Source organism: Canis aureus, chromosome 24 (genome assembly GCF_053574225.1).
Source record: "Canis aureus isolate CA01 chromosome 24, VMU_Caureus_v.1.0, whole genome shotgun sequence".
Taxonomy (NCBI): Eukaryota; Metazoa; Chordata; class Mammalia; order Carnivora; family Canidae; genus Canis; species Canis aureus.
Window position 1 is genome coordinate 38,992,162 of NC_135634.1, and position 27,334 is coordinate 39,019,495.

The following is a 27,334-nucleotide window of genomic DNA, read 5'->3' on the forward strand; positions in this document are numbered from 1 at the left end:
AATCAAAAATAGTACTTTTTTTCCCCCCTAAATTTGTTACAGGTTCATCTGGGAAGTGACACTTATAACGTAAACAGCAGCATTTCCTGATGGCATAAGGCAGCTACTGAACACTACCATGCAATTTAATTTAATTACATTTAATTGCTCACATGCTGCATAGAGAGACTACAATAGTCACTGTACAGCCATCAACATTAGTATTCAACAACAACAGAAAGTAATCACTTCTATTTCTTGGCCAAGTCCATTGACAAGTCCATTGACCTGATTCCAAGCATTTTGTATGTCTTACTGGGCGTCTTTCCAGAGCTCTTTATAGGAGAGAACACTGACCCAGAGTGGCCTCAGTGTTTCCATGTCTTGAGAATTAGCTGTTTCTTAAATTTCATCACCTCACACAGCCTATTCTGCGATGGTACTTAGCTGGTTTGTGGTTTGATTTGGTGAACATTTCACAGAACTTGAATTTCTGGAATATGAAGACACATCCATGGGTAACAGGAAACTGACTGTCTTTATCTTGTCCCTAAAGAAAGCAGAATAAAGAGAAGGTAAATAAGACTTCTTAGTGAGCCTTTATATAGAATATTAACTATTTTTCTAAGCCACCAAATACTACCTAAAGCATTAAAGCTCATTTGAAATACATCATAATATATTTTGTTTAGTTATTTAACAATAATGCCAAAAATGTATTGGAATTGGACTTTTCATTAAGCCCAATGTAGAGTGCTGATAAAACTAAACTTTAAACAATTGAGGGAAGATTATTTTCTTAATGTTTAAAGTTAAAGAATATCATATTGTCTCAGGCGAAGAGTCTTTCACATTGAAGCTCTTCAGGTGAAATGAAGCAGAAATTTGAGACCATTATTTTATAATCCAGATCAACCTGCAATTATAGACTTCGAATTAACGGAATATCCATCACACCTGAACAACAAAGGGAAGAAAGGAGAGATGTCAGGGACACCTGTCATCTGAAGGATTAAATCGTTCCATTGTGCTCACTCCTTTCACCTCCAACAGTGTTATATAGAATTTTGACATAAATTAGGATATGCAACTCTCAGGAAAAAGTCAAAAGAATGGTGTATGAAATCACTGTCTTTTCTCCAATTTCATCCTCTCTCTGTCTCTCTCTCTCTCTCTTTGTAGTAGATAAGGCTATCATTTCACTGAGTGGCATATAGTGGCCTGTATCCAGGGGAACACATCTGCTCCCTCCCTTGGGAGGAAGGCTAGTGGTTCCATATGTTGGGATCAATAAAAATAATAACTGCTCTGCCACTTATAAGCACTCACTTGACTATCTCATTTGTTCTTTACAAAAACTATGAGATAACTGCTATTATGATTCTCTCTCATTTTTTTTTAAAAAGAATAAACTATGGTATAAAATAGAGTTATAACTTTTCTAAGGCCAATGATGGAGTTGAGATTTTATCCATCTGATTCCAGAGGCTGCTTTCTTAACCATTTTGCTATAAGAAAAGGAAAGGATACAGTGGACTCTTGAGCAACACAGGGGTTAGGGGCTCTCAGCCCTGGGGCAGTGGAAAATCTGCACATAACTTTTGATTCCTCCCCAAACTTGACTACTACTAGGCTACTGTTGACTGGGAGCCTTACCAATAACATGAATACTCTATTAGTACATATTTAGCATATTGTATGTATTATATACAGTATTCTTATAATAAAGCAAACTAGAGAAAATAAAGGCAATTGTTAAGAAAATGTTCCTTAAGAAAATCAGAAGGTATTGTACTTACTGAAAAGATTCTACGTATAAGGGGAGTGGTGCAGTTCAGACCTGGGTTGTTCAAGAGTCAACTGTGTATTTATTTAATGTGTCTGGTTTCTCTTACCAGCAAAATGAATAATATAGTATTTCTAATTAAATTCATAATTAATTAATTAACTTTTATTAAAAATATTAATTTGAGGAACGCCTGGGTGGCTCAGTGGTTGAGCGTCTGCCTTTGGCTCAGGGCGTGATCCTGGAATCCAGGGGTCGAGTCCCACATCCGGCTCTCTGCATGGAATCTGCTTCTCCTTCCTCTGCCTATGTCTCTGCGTCTCTCTCTCTCTCTCTCTCTCTGTGTCTCTTGTGAATAAATAAATAAAAATCTTTAAAATAAAAAAATATTAATTTGAGTACAGTTGACACACAATGTTAGATTAGTTTCAGGTCTACAACATAGTGATTACACATTTCTATGCTTCATGCTATGTTCTATATGGACCTTTCCCCCTAATTTTTTTGACAGCCAGAGATTTTTTTTTTCTTAAACACAAGAGAACATTAGATTTCTAGGTTTGTAGTTTCTATGAAAACTAAGGAAAAATTAAAGTTCTCTATCTGGTTTTTGGAGAGTGTTTGTTATTAGAAATATTGACATTGGCATTATTTTGTAAAACACTTTCTTGGTATAATAATGAAAAAGCTCACAAGCAAATTAGGTATGATGTCTGCCTGCTTCAAAAGCCAAGCAAATTGGTTCTTGATAAATCTTTGTAAATTCTTTGAGAGCTATTAGAAAGTAAATGGATTTACAAAAAAAAAAATTAGAGGACTAATGTGATGACACATTACTAGTTAATTACTGAGGAAGTAAAAGACAAAATTAAAAAGCACTATAACAAAAAAATACATGCTTTATTCTTCTCAACAGTTATCTGCATCAATTGGATTTTATGCCAACCCAGCTGTTGATTTCAAGCCATTACTGATTTTCTTGTTTTAACACAAACCTGCAATTGGCTCAGTCTTTCCCATTAAAGTAGATTCTAAATTACCAATGGATTGTGTTCTAAATAGTTTATTCTTTGGCAGCTTGGAATTTGGAAAACATTTTACTTCAGAAAAATAATACACTATAAATGTTGGTTAGGCTGCCAAATGATCACAGAAAATAACATGAATTGAAGTGGGAAAATTAATAATACCATATTTCTCAGCATTGTAGGTCTGCGAGAACATAATGGTTTAAGTGCAAAAAATAAAACATTATGATATGTGCAAGGCACAATTTCAAAATATGCAGACACAGACTGGAAAGATAGATGTCCATCAAAATCTAAATGGTGGTTATAGACTGAAGTTATAGAAGATTTTCCTTTTTATACTTTTTTACTTTGAATGCATTTATATTTTGTAATTTTCGTTTTATAATGAATATTTAGTGCCTTTATAAACTGTATATATATATATATGCATGCATACATATGTATATATATGTAAGTATATGTGTATATATATAATTTTTTAAAACAATGGACATTCTTTTTTACGATGAACATTTAGTGCTTTTATATACATAAACACACACGATTTTTTTAAGCAAAAGGCACCTCTCTGCCTTTCTTCCTTCTCTCCTCTTAGAAAACACATGGCCATTGGAACACAACGATTGGGTGTCCACTTCTTGCTTCTGTATCCCACACATGCTCTGCCAATGAATCTTATGAGATTCATCTTCAAGGTATATCCAGAAACCACATCCTCTATTACTGCCCTTGGCCAAGAAATAATCATCTTTTGCCTCGAATATTTTTTAAAAAGATTTTATTTATTTATGAGAAACACAGAAAGATAGGCAGAGACATAGGTGGAGGGAGAAGCAGGCTCCCTTCTAGGACCCTGATGTGGGACTTGATCCCGGATTCTGGGATCATGCCCTGAGCCGAAAGCAGAGGCTCAACCGCTGAGCAACCCAGGTGTCTTAACCTCAATTATTATTATTTTTTTAGCCTTAAACCTGGTCTTTTTATTTTCTGTATCATTTTCCTACAGTCCTTTTTCAAGCAGAACTCCCAACATGGTCTTTTTTTATTTATTTATTTATTTATTTATTTATTTATTTATTTATTTATTTATTTATTTATTTTAATGAAAGGAGTATGTTATGCACCTAGTTCACTTGGAATAAATCCAGAATCATTGCAGGGGAGTAGCAGGTCATCCCCTCATGCTTTGCTTTCATCTTCTCCCTCTCTCTTGCTTGCTCACTCTGTTCCAGTCACACCAGCCTCCTTTCCTTTCCTCAAACACTGGTCATGCGCCCCCCAGCATCTCTTGTATTTGTTGTCCTCCATTCTTGGAAAGTTTTTCCCACCCAGCAATCATCAGGACACTTTCCCTTTTTACTCAGATGGCGAGGTATTTTCTAGCCATGATATGTACAATTTCAACAATGCTTGCTCCTTCAACCCTTCTTTTCCTCCTTTTAATTGGTTTAATGTTATCTTTCATATGTATCACCATCTAACACAAATTATACACTTTTATGTATTTTCTTGTTTATGGATGATCAGTGTTACAAAGGAACATGCTCCCCATGGGCAGGGACTTTGGACAATGTCATTTTTTACCGTATCCTCATGGCGTAGAATCCTGTCCAGCATGTGACATGCCTCCAGGATTATTTATTGAATGAATGAATGAATAAATGAATGTAATGAAGGTATGAAAAAAATAGATCAATAGGATAGAAATGAAACTTAGGATAACACATGCCCATTGACAGGACCAGAGAAGAGAGATATAGGATCTTTCTCTCTGTTAGTAACATTTTTTTCCTTTTATATATAAAAAACATCTGAAGAAAATGTGACAAAATTGTTGCAGATGAAAACAGTGGTATTTGTAACATTAGCCTTTTAAATTCTTGCCTTTTAAAACTTTTCAGAAAGACATCTTTTACTAGCTTTCCAATAATTACAGGACAAAGCACACCCTTGTGAGCATTGCACGCAAGGCCTCTCATATGGATCTTGCTCCCTCCTTCACCCTCATTCACTTGACTACTCTAGTTTTCCCCACAGTCATGTTTTCTTCTATCTCCTTGCCTTTTCTGCTCTACCTGGGGTGATCTTTCCATTTTCCTTTGCCTGGCTACATGCAGCTGTCTTTCATGACTCAGGCTACTCTATTCCTATAATAGAACTTTCTATAAGTGAAACACGATTTTCATCGTGTCTTGTAAAATTCAAATGAAACTGGCTCAGCCTTTGCGTCCTGCATCCTGTGGGAGGTCCATGCTCTTTCCAATATTGATGAGAGTCCTAGCAGGCCTATCACTGGTATTACCCCTCGATTTGGTTTCTTGCCACTGCTGAGTTTGATGACTCTTTTATTCTTCCCACAACCACATTTGTTCCAATTTCTCTTCTCCATGTGAACCCAGGCCTCTTTTTCTCCTTGAGGGAGACAAATGTATAGAGACTCTCAGTAGAGAGTCAAGGCCTAACTGGGAATCAGAAGGCAGGGGTGGGGGAGGGGAGATCATGCTCTAGCCTTGCAGAGGGAATAAATTAGACTTGATAGTGACAATTTTGTTCTGAAAAGGCCATTGGCTCTACACACTTCTGGTGTCACTGTCCAACGTTCCTCTTAAAGACTCCCTGCCTATCTCTCAAATATTTCCTCAAATCTCTTTTTTCCTCAGGCTGCGCCTACCTCCCTACACACCAGCTCCTCTAGTTGGCAGAACAAATTCCTTTTGTCTTTGTCTCTTGGCCCTTTTCAGTTATGCCTTTTTTATACCCCTCAAAACCCATTGGGTCACTTCCTGCACAAGAACAGTCCTCTCTCAGAGAGGAATTTTGTGTTCCTAAAAGAAGTGTGTCTTTTCCCTGAGAAGCACTTTATTAGAGTGATTGTTCACTTGTGTATCTTTGCCACTGAATGAAAGTTTCAAACATAACATTTTGCTTTTGCTGAATATTTTATCAACAGCGGCCAGCTCAGAGTACAGTCATTGGTGTTCGATGAGGAACAGCACACTGATTAGGTGTTCTGCTCACAGAGGAGTTTGTTAGAGTGCCATTTGACCTCAAAAAAGTTTTTTCTTTCTTTTGATCCCTAAATGCACATAAGTGAGATGGAAATTATTTAGGCCTAAGAGCCTACTTGGTTTTGTTTCTTCCACTAGATTAAGACCTTGTTTATCCAGAGGAATGTCTCAGCACCCATCACAGCATGTGCCAATCACCTGGATTGAAGCAGATTGTATCTTACCTGGTTACCTGACCAAAAACATGCTCAGGAGAAGCTCTTTGGTTGGAACTCGTGCTGGTCAAAGAATCTGCTACAAACATCTCTTCTTCATTGTCTTGCTTCTTAACTGAAGAACATGCCAGTGATTTAACTCTTCTCTGAGCTTCTAGAATCCCACTCTTGGGGTGTCTTTCCCCACCTTTCCGAGGATCCTTTGCAGTAAATGAATGAATAGGTGAAGAAATGGAATAGCGTCTAACAATCATGACATTGTCTGTGTAGGAGACACAAAATTTAAGTTCATGAAAATTTTACCTTGAATGACATCCACAAATGGCAAATTATATTAATAGTACTTCATCAAAATGAACTAAATATATCTATTGCTTTTGATTCATTTTTTCCTCACATAAACTACATCTGTTCCCTGATTTATTTCACAAATAATTGAGTGCCAGTCACATGCCAGGCACTTTTTTATGAGATAGAGATGGGGATATGGTAGTGACTCACACAAAACTCTTGCCCACACGAGCTTACCTTCTTGCATGCAGGCAGATGATAAACAAACATCATGTGATAAAATTCAGGTAGTGATAGGTCCTAAGAAGTCAAGTTAGGCTGATAAAGGCAAAAGGATAGAGACAGATGAGGTAGGGGCTCTGACAACTGTATAAATAGTGTGGTCAGGAAGACCTTTGTGAAGATGCATTAGAAAAGAGACCTGGACGTGTAGAAATAATAAAACAAGACTTTACAATGGGATGACCATGGATATTCTGGAGACGCCAACTCTGGACAGCTTTTTTCTCTCCTTCTAGAAGATTGTAGAAGAACTTGTTCATCATAGACCCTCACCACCTGAACGGCCACAAATAATTGAGCTGGTTGCTGTTAACTGGCCTATACTTGGTGTGTCTTGACTTTAGTTGGGATTGTCATTATGAGGAAGCCTGTTGATTGAGAGATAAAAGCACAGGACCATATATGGAAAGAAGCAGAGGTGCCTTGCATAGAAAACTGGAGTGTTCCTGAGAGAGAGATGGAGAGATTTATGGCCTTAGTTTCCAAGGACTTTCAATAAGTTCTTTTCTTGATGTGAATCAAGGTTCTCTGTTCCTTGTAACTTAGGCACTTGATTAAAAGAGCTTTATTTTAGGGAGTTTAGTTCGTCTGAATCCTCATGACACTGTACTAATGCTGACCAGACATCCAGTTATTACCCAGGGGGCTAAGAACTCTGACCTCATGGGTTGGTTTTCATTTTCTGGAGCACTTAAGGAATGTTTGTCAAATCTTTTTTCTTTCTTGTTACAGTTCTGGCATGAACTAGCATGGATAGTTAAGAAAGGCCTGCATCGTGTTTCAGTTTTAAGAGTGCTAGAAGCACAATTGTTTCTTACTTAGGTTTGCTGCCTACATTGGCAGAATGCAGATGATTATTAAGGCCATTGCAAAAAGTGGAGGCTGCCCTGGCTTTTACGGTTTGGAAGAGCAGAAGATTAACTTTTAAGCAAGAGTTTGGGGTGGGGGGAGGTGGTTTAAGTTCAAATCTATCTGAAGTTAATAATTGTATGCAAATACTGTTTTCTAAATTATTTCTAAACACTACTTTGGCCATGATCTATAACTTCTATAATTGTCTAAAAACAAGTTTATGGCTATTGACAATCATAAAAATTTTTGTTTGAAAGGATTATGAAACAATCTTTTTATAGTGAATGGTAGGAAATCACAATAGAGGAAATTGTGCTGATGATGGCCAGGGGAAGTTTATTCTTATTTGGAAACCTATGCTCCAACTTCTCCAACTTGACCGATTATCAACTTTGCTCTTTTTTCATCTCTCTGGGTCACAAATAGTCTGTTATCCTTTCACTTCTTATCAATAAAAGGGAAAGGATATTCAACACAACATCATGGGGTCATTAGCACAATTTCAGAGATCGCTGCCAAATGCAGTGTATTTGCCAGCAAAGGATATGAATACATTGCAGAGAATCAAAGGTCCAGCAATGCTGGGGGATCCCTATAAAGAATCATTTCTTTTATCTTCCTTGCAGCAAAGTATTTCTCTCCTGATGGTCCCAAGGTGACATTGCGCAGAGCTGGAGGGTAAGGGCAGCATCCCGGAAAGTGCTGGTTGCATTTCATATCTACCAAATGCTTATCCCCTATTACAGATGCTTCCATGAGAGTTTATTCAACAAAGATTCATTCTAATCAGGTGCTCTTCTGCATTCTTCTTCATTATATATATATATTATATATATTCCCAAGCAGCTGTGTCCCTGGGATGTAGCATAGCTCTGTGCCCTCAGGTGAATGATGGGGAAGTAGGCTTCTCTATTCATAAAATCTCATTTTTGTCTCACTACACATATTGCACAACCAACAAAAGAACTTTTAGTTCCAAGTGATTCTCTTCCAGGTTCTCTTTAATTATTCCCTTTCTTAAAGAGATTCACATTTCTGATTTCATATTGTTCCTTCTCAAAGAATAGGTTTATATTATTCTGTTTTTAAAGAATTGGACAGGTTGCTTAACCTCTAGGTCTTATATCCTCAACTGTAAAATAAGGGGATGATCTTGAAAATTCCTTTCTAGTAGCAAAGGTCTATGATTCAGTTTTAAGTATGAATGCAACTTCAGTTTGAAGTTAAGATACTGGCAATGTCTTAAAATTAAAATTGCTGATAAAAAACTTATGCCAAAGTCAAATAGCATTTTATTTGGCATATCCAATGATATGAAGATAACTACCACCAAGTAACTCATGTTGAATCTTACCTGTGCTATCTCTTTTAATGTTCTCAGCAGCCATAAGAGATAGATTCGATCACTATGTCCATTTCACAGATGAGGTGAGTGATCATAAAAGCATGTTACATTCATAGGATCACAGAACTTTACAGTTAGGAGAGGCTTGGGAAGGCGTTTAATCTATTCCATTCATTTTTACATGAGGATGCTGAGGTCAGGAGTTTTATGTGTCCTACTATTACAAAATTGAGACTACAATACAGTGTCCTCATGCTCAGACCAATGTCATTCCTGCTTATGTCACTTACTTTTGTAATAGCACATAAAATATAAGACACAGATAAAGACATGCAGAGTAGCTCAACGGGGCTTCCAAGCACAAATTTAAATCATATTTCTTTCTTTGTTTTGTTGATGCAACTGACGAGGGTTCCCCAAATGTTACCAGTTTTTCACCAGTCCTTTTTTTTTTTTTTTTAAATTTTTTTTTTTTTTTAATTTTTATTTATTTATGATAGTCACAGAGAGAGAGAGAGAGAGGCAGAGACACAGGCAGAGGAAGAAGCAGGCTCCATGCACCGGGAGCCCGATGTGGGATTCGATCCTGGGTCTCCAGGATCGCGCCCTGGGCCAAAGGCAGGCGCCAAACCGCTGCGCCACCCAGGGATCCCTCACCAGTCCTTTTAAACTTAATGCTAGCATTCTTGTTGGCAGTTACCATCCATATGCTGAAGAAGTATGATATCAATTGTGTGTTTAGCTCTAATTAATAGTCTAAACTCCCCAAAGCTTGATAGCATTCAGGCCCTGAGAGTTTAAAGGGTAATACTCTTTGTCCTTTGAATGGTGTAATTCTTGTTGTAAAATAGCCACAGATGTACTAAGATTCAACATACTTTTTCATTAGGTTAAGCTAATGATAAGCTTATAGAGAATAGATTTCAAGGAATGTCATCTACCTTTGGAGTAAGGCAGTGGTTTTCAAATGGAGGGAATTTTGTTCTTCAGGCAACATCTGGAATGTCTGAAGACATTTTTGTTGGTTACGACTGGAGGGTAAGAGGCAGGTACTACTGGCATCTAGTATTTAGAAGCCAGAAAAGCTGCTAGACAGTGTACAGTATCCAAGACAGATCCATTAAACACAGAGCTATTTAGTACAAAATGTCCAAGATTGCAGAGGTTGAGGAACTATGGGGTAAGTGTGTATTATAAATATCCCTATCTTTCTCTTCTTTTTTTCTTTTCTTTAACCAGGAAGAAGTCTAACCTCTTTATCAGTTATTCTTTAATTTTATTAAATAACCAGCAGACAGAACTACTCAGATCCAGAGTTGCACTTGGCAAAAAGGGAAAAGGCCCTGATTGGAATCTGTTCCAGTTTTGAAATGTAGGGCCCCATGCTAGAGAGAGAGACCTCTCCAACAGAGAAAACCAGCTGGCAAACATGACGTGTTCCCTTGCCAAGCTGTTTAGAACCTCTAAATGGCATTGCCTGAAGCCTTTGACAGATAATATTAAAAGATTTGACTATTTAATTATGTACATCAATTTTATTTGAATATGCTGTGTGTAGGCAAGCACTGATAATTTAAATGTAGAATGTATTTTTCACTCTGCTGATTTCCGACTTCGTGTGTGTAGTCTTCGCAGTCAAAATACTTTCCCATAAAAAGTGAGGGAGATTTGATTTTCAAAATATATCAGACACTGACCCTGCATCTTGAAATCTTCAACCTGTATAAGAGGTTGACTTACATGCAACACACATTCTTATAGGGCAGTAAGGTTCTTTGTAAAACATGGATAAGAAACAACATCTGCCATTTGTTGTGTGTTGGCCAGATGCTATGTTAAGCACTTAGTCTATTATTGCTGTGAGATAGGTACTGCAACCATGTGAGGTAAGTACTCTAAGGCTTCCTAATGTAGAAAACAAAGGTTAGAGATTTCTCGTAAGTATCTCTGAGTCAAGTGGATAATGAATGACAAATCACTTGCAACCATATTTATCTGACTGTAATATCCATACACTTAACTACTGTGCAATATTGTGGCTTAATAAGTGAACATGGCATTTGACATATACCCATTTAGTGTGCTATTATGTGACATTTAAATACTTGAGGTCAAGAAGGGGGAAAAAAACCCCCCACGTTGTTGTTATAATGTGACTGGTTTTCATCAACCTGTCATTCTTACCTTTCCAGGAATATCTAGAAATAGTTTTGATGTTGCTAAAATATGTTGCCTGAAGATGCTAACGATTTATTCCCCTAGGGATTTAAAGGTAATCGACCAGGAGAAAAAGGATGGAACTCACCGTTGCAAATACCAACTTATGCAGTTATGTGAGAGGCACAATAAACCTGAATTTAGGAGAGCTTTGCAAAGACGGGCACAGCCCAGAAGAGCTATGGACATTTGGTACCTTGGTGTTCGTGCACAGCTGGAGCTGCCCCAGTGGAAGCACCACCGTGAAGAGTTGCAGGAGATTTTTCAGATGCTTTTTCAAGGTTACCAAGGTATGTGACTTCCTCTTCCCTTTCATCTCCTGATTCTCTGCTGGGGCCCAGGGTTCTCTGACTACTTGAAGTCAGCTTCATCCGAAGGACATGATTCTCTTTCTCCAGCTTGTTGATCTCTGCTCGCATTTCCTGGATAATTCTCACAAACTGGATGTTAGCTTCCATTTGCCCCTTCTTGGGTGGCTCTGGTCACCTTTTGCTCATGAACCAAATGCACAGTCTACTCAGTGGGACTGGTTGATCCCACCAGTAAACCTTCCTGGACAATAGATGTCACTCTTCTCTGGACCGTCTTTCAGCACCTGGGGAGTTAGACTGTCAGGGAGGAAAAGGATCTCCATGACTTATTCATTCTGGGTTTTGCTTTTCAGATAGAGCTTTCCTTTGTATCTTTAATTTCATATCAATCCACAGTTCTAGAATATTGCTTTGTGCCCGAAGAGAAGAGAGCATGCCAAAAATTTCCAGGGAGGAATGTAGTTTCTTATTTCTGTCATCAACTCACCATCCTACCAGCTACTCAGTTTCTCTCTGTTACTACTTCTGGTATCAAATGTTTTATAGAATCATCAACTGTCATTAGGACATGAAAACTGGTGCATAAGAATTATGCCTTGTCTTTTCTATAAAATATGTCATAATTCTGTACTTTGGGGGTAAATTGTTAATTTTGACACTTGTTGATTGAGGATAAAATGAATCATAGGGGACATATGATTGCAGTGAGATTACTATAAAAGTTAATTGTACCTAAATCTCTCAAGATAAGGTCAAGGACCCAGACAATCACTTTCAGTAGGTTTCTATCTTGTAAGCATTTTTGCTATTATTTGGTTTTAGAATATTTGCTTGGGCAAAGGTTGCCGAGGGATATTTTGGAAATGTAAGAAGATATAGGTTGAACATTAATCTTGAATGAGAAGGACATGCAACGATTGACAGCTTTTGTTACCTATTTCCTGACAAGGTTTCTTTGTTGGGAATGTAAAGTATGAATCTTAAATAGCATATGCTCTGATAGCAGTATCTATTTGGAAATTCAATTAATGTTTAAACATATGCACTTCTGCAATAGGGTAAAAATGATTGGAAAATTTTTCATGGTGATAGTTTTCCTTGCACATTCATTTCCTTGTTTTCTGTATATATTGATTTTTTTTTGGCCTAGCTTAATAAATATTTGTTGATTGATCCAAGGCTGCAGTTTGAAGGGGTGATTGGAGAAAGTCTTACTCCTTTTTTTTTTTCTAAAGATTTTATTTATTTACTTATTCATGAGAGACACACACACACACAGAAAGAGAGAGAGAGAGAGAGGCAGAGACAGGCAGAGGGAGAAGCAGGCTCCATGCAGGGAGCCTGACGTGGGACTCGATCCTGAGTCTCCAGGATCAGGCCCCCAGCCGAAGGTGCTACTAAACCACTGAACCACAGGCTCTGCCCCTCCTTTTTTATGCATACACATTTTTATATATATTTAAATCTAAGATGTGCTTATTTTAAAAATAAGTCTAAAAATAATATGGCTGTTTATACTACTTCTATTTGTGTTTAAATGAATTTCAGTAAACATTTCTGTGCAAGGCACTCTATAGGCCATAGAAGTGGGTTGTGGAAATATGGAATTTGGGTTTATTTTATTTTTTAATAAAGATTTTTATGTGTTTATTCATGAGAGACACACACAGAGAGGCAGAGACACAGGCGAGGGAGAAGCAGGCTCCCTGCCAGGAGTCTGATGCGGGACTCCATCCCAGGACCCCAGGATCACGCCCTGAGCCCAAGGCAGATGCTCAACCACTGAGCCACCCAGGGGTCCCTGGAATTTAGATTTTAAAGGTTATTAGTCAAACCGCTTATCAGATGTTCAAATCTTTTCAAAGCATCTCTGTAATTCATTATTGACCCTATATTTGGGTATTTCCCATGTAGGAGGATCTCCTTCCTACCAAGGTATGCTCTTTACTTTTTAATTAAGATTATCCACAATGACCACAAACTGGCCTCTATGTAGTTTATTTCTCATTCTTCTCTTTGGAGAGGTTACATAACACAACCAATCCTTGTTTTAATGAAAATTCTTGTTCCATCATGTTCTAATGAGTGTCTGTTTTCCAGAATGAACATCCTCAATTCTTTCAATTGTTTGTGATCTAATGTGGGATCAAAGGTCTTAAGTCCATCATGGACACTCTCCCTCAAACATGTTTCCATTTATTTATAAGCCTCTTGAATTAGGATGTCAGGCCTAAATGGATTCTCCCAAAGGATTAGAATAACCTAGAGGACACTGTTCTAACTTCTATAGAGTGGAATAGAATATCAGAATATTTTTAAGAAAACATTCCAAGAAGGTGGGCAGTAAGAATCATTTTTGAAATTATGTCCAGCGCAACAGAGCAGGAAATAAAAATAACTTGTGAAACTGCTGGAAATGACAAGATAGTAATCATTTATTTATTTAAAAAATCCATAGTGAGGGGATTATATATTTTAAAGAAGTCAATTTATTTTTAAGATATAGATTTAATGGAACCCCAATCGAAATCTCTATGGGATTTAAAAAAAATTGATGAACCCATTCTAGGGATCATCTGGAGACAACAGTTTGAAGTATGTGAAAATAAAGAGTATTTGTTGGGTTTTCACTTTATTAAAATTTTCAATATAATGTGTAGCTCTAAAAGTGAAAACTGCAAACATTAGTGAATTTGTAGATAAGAAGTTACAGACAATTCCTAGAAGAAACTCAAAAGATAAAAAACATGAAAAAAGCCCAACATCACTAATTAATTCTGAAAATTAAAAAAATGAAATACTTTTTTCTTTTTGGACGGGCCTAACAAGTTAGCAAAGATTTTGAAAAGTGAATAAAGTTAATACAAAACTATTAATAATTGTTTATTGACACATCAACTGACAATACTTATTGATTGATAGGATTTTTTGAGAAGCAATTTAACAGTAAGTATTAATGATATTTAAAAAGTTTTTAACTCTCGCCTTTTACATTCTACTTTCTAGACTCACTCTACCTAAGACAGTAATTACATTTAAAGATTTTTGTAAAAAAAAAAAAGATTTTTGTAAAAGTATGCTCATTGCACATTAATAGCAAAATCTTGGAAATATCTAAATGTTCAAAAAAGGAGAATAAATAAATAAAATATGGAATAGTTATAAAACAAATAGTATTCTGAACCTGAAAATGTTAAGTGAAAATACAATATATCCAACTGTAAATGGAGTAAGATTAAAAGCATGTAAAATGGATTGGAAACACCCCAAAAAGAAAACAATTCCTATTTCTGGTAAGATTTGGGATAATTTTTATTTATCTCTCTATGCTATCTGAATTAAAAATACATAGTTACATGAAAGACTTCCATAAGGAAAAAATTAAGTAATGAAAATAGATAATTGAAAAGAAATTTAATAAAATGAATCAGTATTAATTTTCCTGGATTTTTTTTTTACTTTTGATTAAGTCAGCTGGTGATTAAGTCAGATGGCTGTGAGAACTGGAGTTTTTCCTTATGAAACTAGTTTTGGTCTTTAATAGTTGTCATAGTAATTTTGAAATTTACATTTGAGTGAAAGCTATTTAGAATTGGTAAAATCTTATATAAATGCTAGGACTGGTGGTTCTATAATTATTTGTGATGTATTTTCAACGAATATTCCAGGCAATAAACTGGCATGGGGATCCAGTCTGATGAATGGCAGAGCAGGTGATTATTGACATGTAGAAGAGCTCTATGGCCAGGGTGCCTGGGTAGCTCGGTCAGTTAAGTATCTGCCTTCAGCTCAGGTCCTGATCTTGGGTCCTGGGATCGAGCCCCCTTGCCCTCTCACATTGGGCTCCCTGCTCAGCTGGGAGTCTGCTTCTCCCTCTGCCTCTGTGGCTCCCCTCTGCTCACTCTCTTTCTCAAATAAATAAATAAATAAATAAATAAATAAATAAATAAAATCTTAAAAAGAAAAGAGAAAAAGAGCTATGGTCACTGCCACCATGACTGGATGGAGCTTTGGAACTTTATCTTGAACTAGCAAAATAAAGACTCTGGGGCTTGTTTCTAGAGCAGGAGCCCTTACTTGGGCATCAGCATCACTTGGGAGCGCTTGCTTAAAATGCTTGTCTATAGGTCCAAACCTACACGTGTTGTAGATTCTCCTGCAGCAGATTTGGTAAATTGTGTTATAAGAAGAAGCTTCCTGGGAGCAATTATAAGTTTTCTGGTAGCCATATTTAAAAAGTGAAAAAAAAAAGTTGAATTAATTCTAGCATGTTTTATTTAACACAATAGATCCAGAATATTACCATTTCAACATGCAAATAAATATTAAAATTGCCTCTGAGATACTTTACAGGGCTTTTCTCTCACTAAGTCTTTCAAATGCAATGTGTATTTTACACTTACAGCCCATCGTAATTCAGACACTACATTTTCATTGGAAAGAATTGATCTGCATTCAGGTTTATAAAATTGACATTTGACAAAGTGGATTTGCACACCCGAGTAGGTCCAAACATACTTAAATACACTTGGATCAGTCTGCCCTCTGCATAGTAGCCTCTACTGATCTTTCCAGTGCAGTGGGAGTAAAAGGCAGGTTCCCACAGTGACTCCTCAGGTCTTAGCTGTCTGCTCTTTGGCTCCGCTGATGTCATCTGCCCCTCCCCTCCCTCAACACTCTACTCCACCCCAGTCGCGTTGGCTTTCTTGGTTTCATAAACACTCCAGACACATTCCTGCCTGAGGACCCTGGTCTCAGCCGTCCCTGTGACTGTGAGTGCTTCTCCCTAGGCATCTACTTAGCTAATTCCCTCATCTGCTACATCAGCTAATCAACCACTCCCCTCAAGCCTCCAGCATGAATGAGCCTGCTTGGTGGGAATGCAGTAGATTTTTGGCTTTTTCCCACATCCAAGGACAAAGTTTAAGAAAGGAGATGAGCTGCATTAGAATGTCTGCTTTCCAGAAAACAGACTTGTCACTCAAGTACCTTCCTTCGATCTACCTTTAAATGATGACACAGCACGTCTTTTTTCTGGACATAAAATCTTGCCTTGCTAGACTATGGTGTGTAGGTCTGATGTGGTTTCCTTAATCTGTCAGAAACTTCAGTTTTATTCGGTGACAGAGGATGAACCAGGTCAGATTAGAACTCGGGGATTTAAGTGCATCATTACCACTAGACCACATGCCCTGTGTGGAGATACCCAATTGCCTTCCCCTCTAAGACATAAGAGAAAAATGTCATTTACGTGAAATCTTATGTCTCACTTTTCAGGCAGGCATACATTCTGCTGTTATGAATTATTTAAACAGCTGCTGAGAAATTCTACTTTTGCAGGATCTGCTGAGAATTCACTTTGACCTTGAACTCGATATGTAGCTATTGTCAGAGTGATTTCCCAGGTGACCGGAAGCATCTGGCTCTGCAATGAGCCCAGACTCTGGAGCAGATTTGACAGTGTGCCATCTCGCTGTTGTTTTGACATTTGAGTACCACACAGTGGCAGAGCAGCCATGTGGAAAGGAAGGAGGAGATGAGAAGTTTCTGATGGGCGCAGCATCCACGAAATGCTGATAAGTCTGTGAGAGGGATGTTTAAGGATGCCCTGGGTCAACTCACATGAAAGAGATTAGCTGCTTCCCTTTGCAGCCTGATGCGAGATGATCTTGCCTTGGCTGACTGTGTGAGCATGAGGAGACTTCCATGGAGACACAGATGGGAAGGAATGTCCCCCATCTGATAGGCTACTGCTGACCTGTGGTGGGTCTCTAATGAGTCCAAGAATTTCAAGGCCTTCTTGAGACTGGCATGTGTACAAAGAATTTGCACTGATAGGATCGACAGGGCCAAATCATGGGTTCTAACTTCTGTTCTGACCCTAACTCATAATTAAATCTTCAGAGAATCTGGGCATTGCAGAAATTATACATCAAATGTCTTACACAGAGAGGCAGGTACAGTAAATGAACGATGATGCCAAGTTCAGCAACTACTCACCTCCCGACATTTGTTGCCATGATGGAATGCAGGCTCTAGTCCTTTAGATTCTTCCCCCAAAAGCTGGGAATCCAGATTTTATATGAGAACTCCACATTTTTAAAGCTGGGCAACTAATTCAACCATTCAGATATACTGTGCAGACCCAACAAAACATATTAGAAGGAATGAATAGATTCTCTCGGTCTCCAATGTGTGTGGGTTCTAGGAAACAGAGTCCTTCCTTTTTCCCATGAGAAACCAGAGAAGTTTCTCTGGTCCCATGGACCAGAAAAGTAATATAGTTCTCCAAGATCAACCTGCTTTAATGAACGTTTACTGAGCACCAGGTTTAAGCCTCCAGGCAAGACAACCTGTGAAGAACCTTTACCGGATAAACCTACACTGTAAGACCAAGCCATTCCTTTTTCTTTTTTTTCTTTTTCTTTTTTTCCTGAGCCTGTATATAAAACAGAAGGATAGTTATCTCCACGGATAATGGTGAAGAGTAAATGACTTTACCATAAGTACGTTGAAATGAGTCAATTTTCAGTAAGTGTTAGTCGAATAACATCAAATGTTAAAATTGAAGATTGCTGGTTGATGGTTCTTTCTGCCACCCAGCCTCAGCCCTGCAGGGAGGGGGGCTTTGGAGGCCAGGAGGGGGACAGGAAGGCAGAGGATCGAAGGGGAAGAGAGCTTGGTCCGATGCAAGCTTTGGCACTTACTATAGCTGTGTCTTTGTAAGCAAGTTATTCCTTTCTGCTGAGCCATGATATTTTTACTTTCTGAAAAATCCCTCTTGTAATTTATGGGTCAACTGGGAAGAGTCAACATCTTTACTGTATTAAGTCTTTATTAGGACATTTATTCAGGTCTACTTTTAAGTACTTTCATGGGGTTTCGTAGTTCTATCCAGTAGAGTCTTGCATGTATTTTATTATGCAATACTTGTCTTATCATGTAGCCCTAAATATTTTGTCATTTCTATTGTTATCATCACATGCACTCACTCTAGAAATATTTATTTACTCCTCATCATGTGCCAAGCGCTGGATGTTCACTGAAAAGCAAGACGCACAGAACTCCCTACCTGGGGGAATTTATATTCTAGTCAGGAAGACAGCAAAGAAACACAATAAATAGGCAAAATGTAAAGCACACTAGAAGGGATATGGCTATGGAGAAAAATAAGGCAGGGAGAAGACACAGAGAATGCCAGGTGAGGGCAGTGAGAGTTCGATTTTAAATTCATTTTAAAAACAGGGCAGCAAGGAAAGGTGTCACTGTGAAGGTGACCCGGGGAAGGGAGGGAGAAAACCGATGGGAACACAGCATGTCTGGCATAGTGAATGGAAAGAACACAGGCAACTGTATTCTGGTCATGTGTGCCGGCATCACAGAGGCCAGAGCCATCTGAACAGGATGGGAAATGGGAGAAAGTATGAGAAAGAGTCAGGCAGGTATAGGGGCAGACAGAGCAGGTGGGCTCTGCAAGCTACTATGTGGACTTCAGATTATTTTCCCAAATAATGAATTTATGAAACCCATTTACGCTCCTTATGGATATATTTGGACTTATTTCCACATAATTCTCTATCTGCAATTCTTTTTCTCTCGACTTCCTTTTCTTCCCTTACCTCTGTCATCAGATGGCTTAATAAAATTGCCTTTGTATAGCACAGATAAAAAAAGAACATAGCCTCTGAAAGCACTCTCTCTGGCTTTGAGTTCTGGCTTCCACTTTTTAGCAATGTGACCTTGGATCATTCATTTGTCTGTACCCTCGCTGCCCACCTGTGAGAAATAGTGACTAGAAGCAGTTCTTTCATGAGATGGTTCTAAGTGTGGCATGGAACACTTCAATAGTGGCTAGCATACAGAAAGTCCTCAAAACGTGCTTGTTATTCTTCTGCTGGTTTTAAAGCTGTGTATTGATTGTATTTCTATTCCTTTAACAAATATATATATATGTATATATATATATATATTTTTAAAATTTTAAATGCATTTTTTTAATGAGAAGTTATTCAATATTTCTTCCTCCTCTTGACCACTACAAAATCTAACATTCTTTACCTTTCCCTTAACCATTTTTTATTTGTGATTATTATTTAGAATTTGCTTTTTAAAAAACATGCTTTTTTTTTTTGCCATCATCAGATGACTAAGCTTAAGAATATATTGTAAAATAAAAAAAAAAAGAAAGAATATATTGTGACTCTTTCTGGACTTTCCCTGTCTTTTTTTTTTCCTGGGTTCATCTTTCTTCTTGCTTTAGTGCATTTTTAATCAGTATTTATTTATTTATTTATTTATTTATTTATTTATTATTTTTATTTTTTTAAATTTTATTTATCTATTCATGACAGAGAGAGAGAGAGAGAGGCAGAGACACAGGCAGAGGGAGAAGCAGGCCCCATGCAGGGAGCCCGATGTGGGACTCGATCCCGGGTCTCCAGGATCACACCCCAAGCTGAAGGTGGTGTTAAACCGCTGAGCCACCGGGGCTGCCCAGTTTTTTTTTTTTTTTTTTTTTTTTTTTTAATTAGGGTCTTTGGACGTCTGAACTATGCTTTTATAACTAGAGAGGCTTTCATTTTGTTCTAACTTGCGAATAAGGGTTCAGTAGGATATAAAATTCTATAATATCTATAAGGCTTCCTGGAAGTTCCCAGTCCTCACTGGACATCACTGACTTTTTTCTAAAATGCTATCTATCAACTACAAGATCACAAAATGGTTTTGAGCACTACAAAATGGAGAGAGGTAGACATAAATATTTCAATACCCTGGATTTCTCTCAGTTTGCTTCCACTTCATTTCTATCTTGGTTGTTGTTGATGGAATCAGGTAGTGTAAACAGTGTAACTTGGATAACACCCTCATCCTATGAAGGGATATGGGCAGTATTGACTCTGTATTTATTCAACTTTTATTTCTCAGGTAATATCGCACATTTGAAGATAACCTATATTTGTATGGACTCTGAATAAAAGGAATTTATTTGTTTATAAGAAAAAATAGGATCTCTAATACATTGTTTGATTGCCTTTTGACCTCTGTTGCTAGTTAGATACTCTGTAAATTTAATTCTAATTCCTCTGTAAGTAATTTTTCCATTTTCTCTGACAATGTTTAGGTAGTCTTTGTAATTCTTGATTTTCTATGTTTCATTCAGATATGATTTGGCCACTATTTATCCTATCCTCATTATTTATAATGACTTATGATCTGTTGTTAGGAGTAAATAAAATAACCAGACCCTTGCTTACCTCTCACTGTCTATCATCATGTCACCATTCCCTTAGTCACCACCTTTCTTAGATGTCCAAAGGGCCTCCTGTCTTAGGGTCTTGACACACCTTATTGCTTTGGGCCTGAAAACCCTTCTACATCTTCCCCTGAAACCTCCTATTTATCCTTTAGGTCCCATCTTAAGTAGCCCTTCCTTGGGGATGCCTACTCTGAACCCCCTGACCAGCTTAGAGACCACAGCACATTTTCTCAGGGAACCCCATATACTTCACTCGTAGCTTTTCTCAAAATAGTAAGAAAAAATGATTCCTCACATATCTGCCTCTATATTTGAAACTCCATGGAGACAAGGGTTAGGCCCAGCATCCCCAGTGCCTGACTGTGCCATTCTTGTGTGGATCTCAAGACAGGGTTAGACATGCAAGAGATTCCTTAGGTGAAATGCTATGAAGGAGAAAGAGGAGAGGGGTAGGCAGAAATGGGTAGGGAGAGTCAGGGAGAGGGGGAAGGAAGGGTTGAAGAGGAAGTCAGCCTAGGTACAATTTTGAGAAAATCTTGGCCAGGTCAGTGTGGGGTCCCCAAGCAGAAGTTGCTCTTTAGAGAAATCCTGTGTTGGGCAAGAATCTCCTGCACTGGTCACCGCCCTCCTGTCCCCCCCCCCCCCCACACCTGCCCCTCTGGGCTCAGCATTGACCTGGAACAGTCCAGAGAAGTGGGGCTTGGACATGTTGCTACAGCAGATCTGAGCTGTGGCACTTTATCTGGGCATGCCAGGCAGCACAGCTCCCCACAAAAGTTCTCTTGAGGGAGTTCTGGGTCTTTCAATGGACTCCAGGCTGGTGTGGTCTGGAATGGATTGAATGGTGGCTCCCCAAATAAATGTCTTTATCTCAATGCTTAGACCCTGTGAATGTGACCTTCTGTGGAGAAAGGGTCTTTGCTGATATAATTAAGACACATAGGATCTTGAGATGAGATCAACAGCTTCATGAGACTGGACAGTGAAGACCCAGAACATTTCCATCGTCCTGAATATCTTTCACCGCTGCTGCTCTTGATCATGTTGTTTATACCAGGCAATGTAATATGTAAGTGTGTGTGTGTGTGTGTGTGTGTGTGTGTGTGTGTGTATGTGCGTGTATGTGTATTTACACCCTCATAGGAACACAACACCTAAAATCTTACTGAAGGAATATCTGAAAATGCAAAATTACTGCACCCAGCAGCAGTCCTCAGCACAGGCCCGGCTAGGCTCGTCTCTCTGCAGGCATGTCCTTTCTCTCCCAACCTGTTCGGCTTTCTTCCTTTCCTTTCTTCCTTTCTCTCACCTCTTCTACTCCCTCAAAATCCTGTGGGAAGATCAAACAGTTCAATAAAGAAAGACATATCTCTTGCTAACTCTTGAATTCCTGACTGATTTCAAAGTCTTTTATTTTTGAAGAGCACATTCTTTAGACAGTGATTCTCAGCGTAGGCCACCTCTGTGCTTCTGTGAGCTTGCATATTCAAACTCTTTTTTCTAAAAGTTGTTGTCACAAGGAGTTGATGTGACCCATGGGGACTGTCTCATTTGGTCTTTCAGGTATGTTGGGCTAGAAAAACCCTGAAAACAGTCTGTGAGCATTGGTATGCTTCCTTAAGGTCACATGATGATGATTATATGAACATCATGTACAGCTCTGTCAGATGATTCACACAGTCAGCAGAAAGCTCTGTCTTTCCAGGAGGCCATTACTCATAACTTCTATCCCTGAGAGGAATATAGCTTTGCAAATAACAAAAAAGTGACCCGTTTAGAAACACATCTGCTTTGGGAAGCCAATTTGCCAGAAATGTGTCTGGTGTTATATTGCCTATCTTATTTTACAGATGAAGAGAAATCTGTGTCTTGGTTGTACTACAAAGCTGTGGTCATCAAGACAGTGTGGTACTGGCACAAAAACAGACACATAGATCAATGGAACAGAATAGAGAACCCAGAAGTGGACCCTGAACTTTATCTGAGTTTATCTGAGTTTATCTTTATCTGAGTTTATCTGAGTTTATCTTTGTGTATGGTGAAAGAGAGTGGTCTAGTTTCATTCTTCTGCATGTTGATGTCCAATTTTCCCAGCACCATTTATTGAAGAGACTGTCTTTCTTCCAGTGGATAGTCTTTCCTCCTTTACCGAATATTAGTTGACCATAAACTCAAAATGGATGAAAGATCTAAATGTGAGACAAGATTCCATCAAAATCCTAGAGAAGAACACAGGCAACACCCTTTTTGAACTCGGCCACAGTAACTTCTTGCAAGATACATCCACGAAGGCAAAAGAAACAAAAGCAAAAATGAACTATTGGGACTTCATCAAGATAAGAAGCTTTTGCACAGCAAAGGATACAGTCAACAAAACTAAAAGACAACCTACAGAATGGGAGAAGATATTTGCAAATGACCTATCAGATAAAGGGCTAGTTTCCAAGATCTATAAAGAACTTATTAAACTCAACACCAAAGAAACAAACAATCCAATCATGAAATGGGCAAAAGACATGAAGAGAAATCTCACAGAGGAAGACATAGACATGGCCAACATGCATATGAGAAAATGCTCCGCATCACTTGCCATCAGGGAAATACAAATCAAAACCACAATGAGATACCACCTCACACCAGGGAGAATGGGGAAAATTAACAAGGCAGGAAACAACAAATGTTGGAGAGGATGCGGAGAAAAGGGAACCCTCTTACACTGTTGGTGGGAATGTGAACTGGTGCAGCCACTCTGGAAAACTGTGTGGAGGTTCCTCAAAGAGTTAAAAATATACCTGCCCTACGACCCAGCAACTGCACTGTTGGGGATTTACCCCAAAGATACAAATGCAATGAAACGCCGGGACACCTGCACCCCGATGTTTATAGCAGCAATGACCACGATAGCCAAACTGTGGAAGGAGCCTCGGTGTCCATCGAAAGATGAATGGATAAAGAAGATGTGGTCTATGTATACAATGGAATATTCCTCAGCCATTAGAAATGACAAATACCCACCATTTGCTTTGACGTGGATGGAACTGGAGGGTATTATGCTGAGTGAAGTAAGTCAGTCGGAGAAGGACAAACATTATATGTTCTCATTCATTTGGGGAATATAAATAATAGTGAAAGGGAATATAAGGGAAGGGAGAAGAAATGTGTGGGAAATATCAGAAAGGGAGACAGAACGTAAAGACTGCTAACTCTGGGAAAGGAACTAGGGGTGGTAGAAGGGGAGGAGGGCGGGGGGTGGGAGTGAATGGGTGACGGGCACTGGGGGTTATTCTGTATGTTAGTAAATTGAACACCAATAAAAATAAATTAAAAAAAAAGAAATCTGTGTCTTGTGGCTTTGCTGAACCTTGGTTACTATTAATTATTAATGAGATGGGACTTTGAAAAATTTCCGATTTCACTTAAGAGTCTTGCATAGCATATTTCTGCTTTGACCTCATTTATTCTAACAGCATTAAACAGACTAAAATGTCTGCATCAAGGCCCACTTACCTTTGAAAAGGTGCTCATTCTTTCTCCCAAAGGGTCACATTCCACGGGCTCATACTGTAGAATATTATAAAACTTTCCTCTAGGACCGGCTTCTGCAATTAGAAGCACCAAGGAGGATAGTGTCACCTTGGCAGTGTATGTCTGCTACCAGTCCCAGGAGGTCATTGCTCCAATAGCCTTTATGATGCCAACCTTTTGCTTATTAACATTTTCTTTAATGAAAGATGGAGACCGCTCTGTTGATCTAGATCCCCTTCGAGGATTGTCATTATGTTTCTCATTAGCCAGCATCTTGGATAGGAGTCTAGAGGATTTTGTTTGAAATGGAAGACAAAAAATAAATAGAAAAGGAAGAAGCCAACATTGTAATGACTTTTGGTTGCCAGTCAGCATTCTGAAATTTTAAAAAACGTAATTAATTATCAGAGTTGCTGTGTTTGGACACTTTCTATTCCATGTGCTTCATCCATTTATTGTGTTGATTCTTTAGCTATTATTTCTCTAGAGTTACTTACCACAAAAATAAGTCCCACTAAAATGAGACTACAATGCTTTAAAAGATGTGTATGTTGTAAGAAACAGCAACATTCTTGCAGGTAATAATACAATTTTACATTTGTGTAGTGCAGGAATAGTTATAGACATTTTTCCATTCATTGCACTACTTTGTCCTAAGAGTAATCTTGTCTCGTGGAGTGCTGTCTTGTGACATGATGGATAGTGTGTGAGCTTTGCAGTTAAGTGGCCCTGAGTTACAATTCCATCTCTGTCACTTTCTAGACATTGGATTGTTACGGACTGAATGTGTCCCTTCAAAATCCATATGCTGAAGCCCTAACCCCTCAGTATGGCTGCATTAGGAGATGGAGCCTCTAAGGAATTAACTGATTGCAATCATAAGGATGGATTCTTCATATAGAATATTTAAAAATTGTTTTATTTATTTATGAGAGACACAGAGAGAGGGAAGCAGAGACATAAGCAGAGGGAGAGGCAAGCTCCCTGTGGGGAGCCTGATGTGGAACTCAATCTCGGGACCCTGGAACCAGACCCTGAGCCAAAGGCAGATGCTCAACCACTGAGCCACCCAGGTGAGATGGGTTCTGATCTGATAGCAGTGATGTCCTTATGAGGTGAAACACTAGAGAGTGCTCCCTCTCTCTCATTCTCTCTGTCTCTTTGTCTCTGTCTTTCTCTCCATCGTCATGCACACACAGGAAGGCCATTTGAGGACATAGCTAGAAGGTGGCTGTCTAAAAGCCAAGAAGAGAGCTCTTACCAGAAACCAAATTTTCTGGCACCTTGATCACAGACTTCCAGCTTCCAGAACTGTGAGAAAATTGATTTCTGTTGTGTAAGTCACCTAGCCTCTGGTATTTTGTTATGGCAGCCTGAGCTGATTCAGACAATGATCTTGGATGCATTAATGAATGTCTGAGCCATTTCTGTATCATAGAGACCTGGAATTTCAAGTCACAGTGCCTCAGAGTCCATTTATTTGGTGTTCTGTTCAATGGTCAAGTCCTTAGAAAGGCTTTCATTACCTAGGATAGTGGTCACTATCACACCCTACCTCCCACCTTTTTTTTTTTTCTCCCTAGCCATATCCATTTGACATTATAGTCTTTTGTTTATTTCTTTATGCATGTGTACCTCTCTCACCACAATCCAGGCATCATGAATGGAGGCCCTTGGTCTGTTTAGTCTTTGCTACATCCTTATAACCTAGAAGAGTGCCTGGAGCACAGTAGTAGCCATAAATGCTTATTAAATACATAGATTTCTGGGGGGATTGATCGAATACATATGTATTGAATCTTAGGGAGCATCTTTTTCATTCACTCAAATGATGGTAACTATGATTAAAAGGATGGCATACGAAGACAAATATTCCTCTTACATTTTATCAAAATGCATTTACTTAATTTCTCCCTATATGCTAGTCACTAAACTAAGAAAGCTCAAGAAAAGAAGCCCAAGGTCATACAATTAATTAGAAGCTGATAAAGTCTAGATCATTTGGGAGCACCCAAATCTTTTGGAGGTTTGATCTAATCTTTCCAGTCATAATTTGTCTGCTTACCTCTACCATCTAAGCTGAAGATATAGCTACATTATTTTATTTTGCTACTAGTTCCCATCTGTTAAATGAAAGAATTGGCATAAAAGAATTTCAACTCAATTAGAAAATTATTTTGTTGGTATTGAAAGGTTTGTGGTTGTTAAAACAACATAATGATGTGGTTAATGGGAAGATGTCAGATGACACGATAGAAAGGTTAATTTGAAAAAAATAAGCATGTGGGAATTTATTGAGGTGGCTACACAAAGGGGAATGTTGATGGCTCCCCAAAGAGGTACAGATTCTTGGTTCTCCAAGGTCCACAAAAACATGGAACTGCTCACAGACCTGCCAGGATCATAGTTCTGGCAACATGAGTCATCGAGAAGCTTTATTTCACTATTCCCGTAGGGATTTGGAGGTGTTTAATACCTCATGGGGCACCCATCTGCCCATCCCCATTCCCTGGTACCTCACCTTTCCAAAAACTCTGGCTACAAGTCCATCTGTTCATGAGGAGTGAATAATGAATGTATACTATTCCAGTAATTTCCTGGGTGTTTGCAAAAAGATTGGGTTAATCAAAGACCCATTTTCTAGGCCAATGACAGAAGAGTTTGGAGACATTGGGAGTCTAACATCTGTCTGGTAGAAGGTCCCAAAGAAGTCAAAACAAATGTGGGAGGTTAAATATGTCCACAGATTCTCTGCAGTTTCTCCCAGTGAGATACGGAGTCTGTTTCCCTAATTTTCAGGTTAGGTTGTTCTTGTCACTTGCTTTGACCAATAGAAAACGATGATCTGAACTTCATTTAGACTTTAGAGGCCCTTGAGATTTCTATGTCTGTCCTCTTAGGATGTTGCATTGAGACTCACATATGATGAAGAAGCCCAGGTGGAGAGCATGTTGCAGTTGAGCCCAGCCCCAGCTGACGTGCCAGCTGAAAGCCACTTACTTGAGTAACCTCAGGCAAGGCCAGCAGAAGAACCATCCAGCTAATCCACAGAATTCTGAGACATAATGAAATGTTGTTTTAAGCCTTGAAGTTTTGAGGTGGTTTGTTATGTTGTGACAGATAACAGGGCAATGATAGAAATTAGAAAAAAAGGGGAAAACATATCTGAAGAACATATATCTGACACTCTGAAGAATAGCATGTCTTTTTTAGTGTTGAATAGGATAAATTTTTTA

The 27,334-nt window shown here is 38.5% G+C and overlaps 1 protein-coding gene across 1 annotated transcript; it reads right to left on the minus strand.

Annotated features, from left to right (window-relative positions):
* Window positions 1–275: 275 nt before the first annotated feature.
* Window positions 276–11,544, minus strand: CCDC195 (coiled-coil domain containing 195). Its single transcript, XM_077869666.1, has 3 exons — window positions 11,203–11,544; window positions 6,029–6,281; window positions 276–529 (listed from the first exon to the last, which is right to left on the minus strand). Exons 1-3 carry the CDS (start codon window positions 11,462–11,464, stop codon window positions 406–408), a joined length of 639 nt encoding a protein of 212 aa, XP_077725792.1. The 5' UTR covers window positions 11,465–11,544; the 3' UTR covers window positions 276–405.
* Window positions 11,545–27,334: the final 15,790 nt, after the last annotated feature.

Bases quoted from the DNA above. Each gene is read 5' to 3' on its own strand.
- CCDC195 (XM_077869666.1), bottom strand. From the start codon at position 11,464: ATGGAAGCTAACATCCAGTTTGTGAGAATTATCCAGGAAATGCGAGCA. The intron at 6,282-11,202 runs GTACCAAATGTC...TCTCCTACACAG, and splicing joins AGCTGTGCACGAACACCAAG to ACAATGTCATGATTGTTAGA. The intron at 530-6,028 runs GTAAGATACAAT...TGCTTTCTTTAG, and splicing joins GTTTTTGGTCAGGTAACCAG to GGACAAGATAAAGACAGTCA.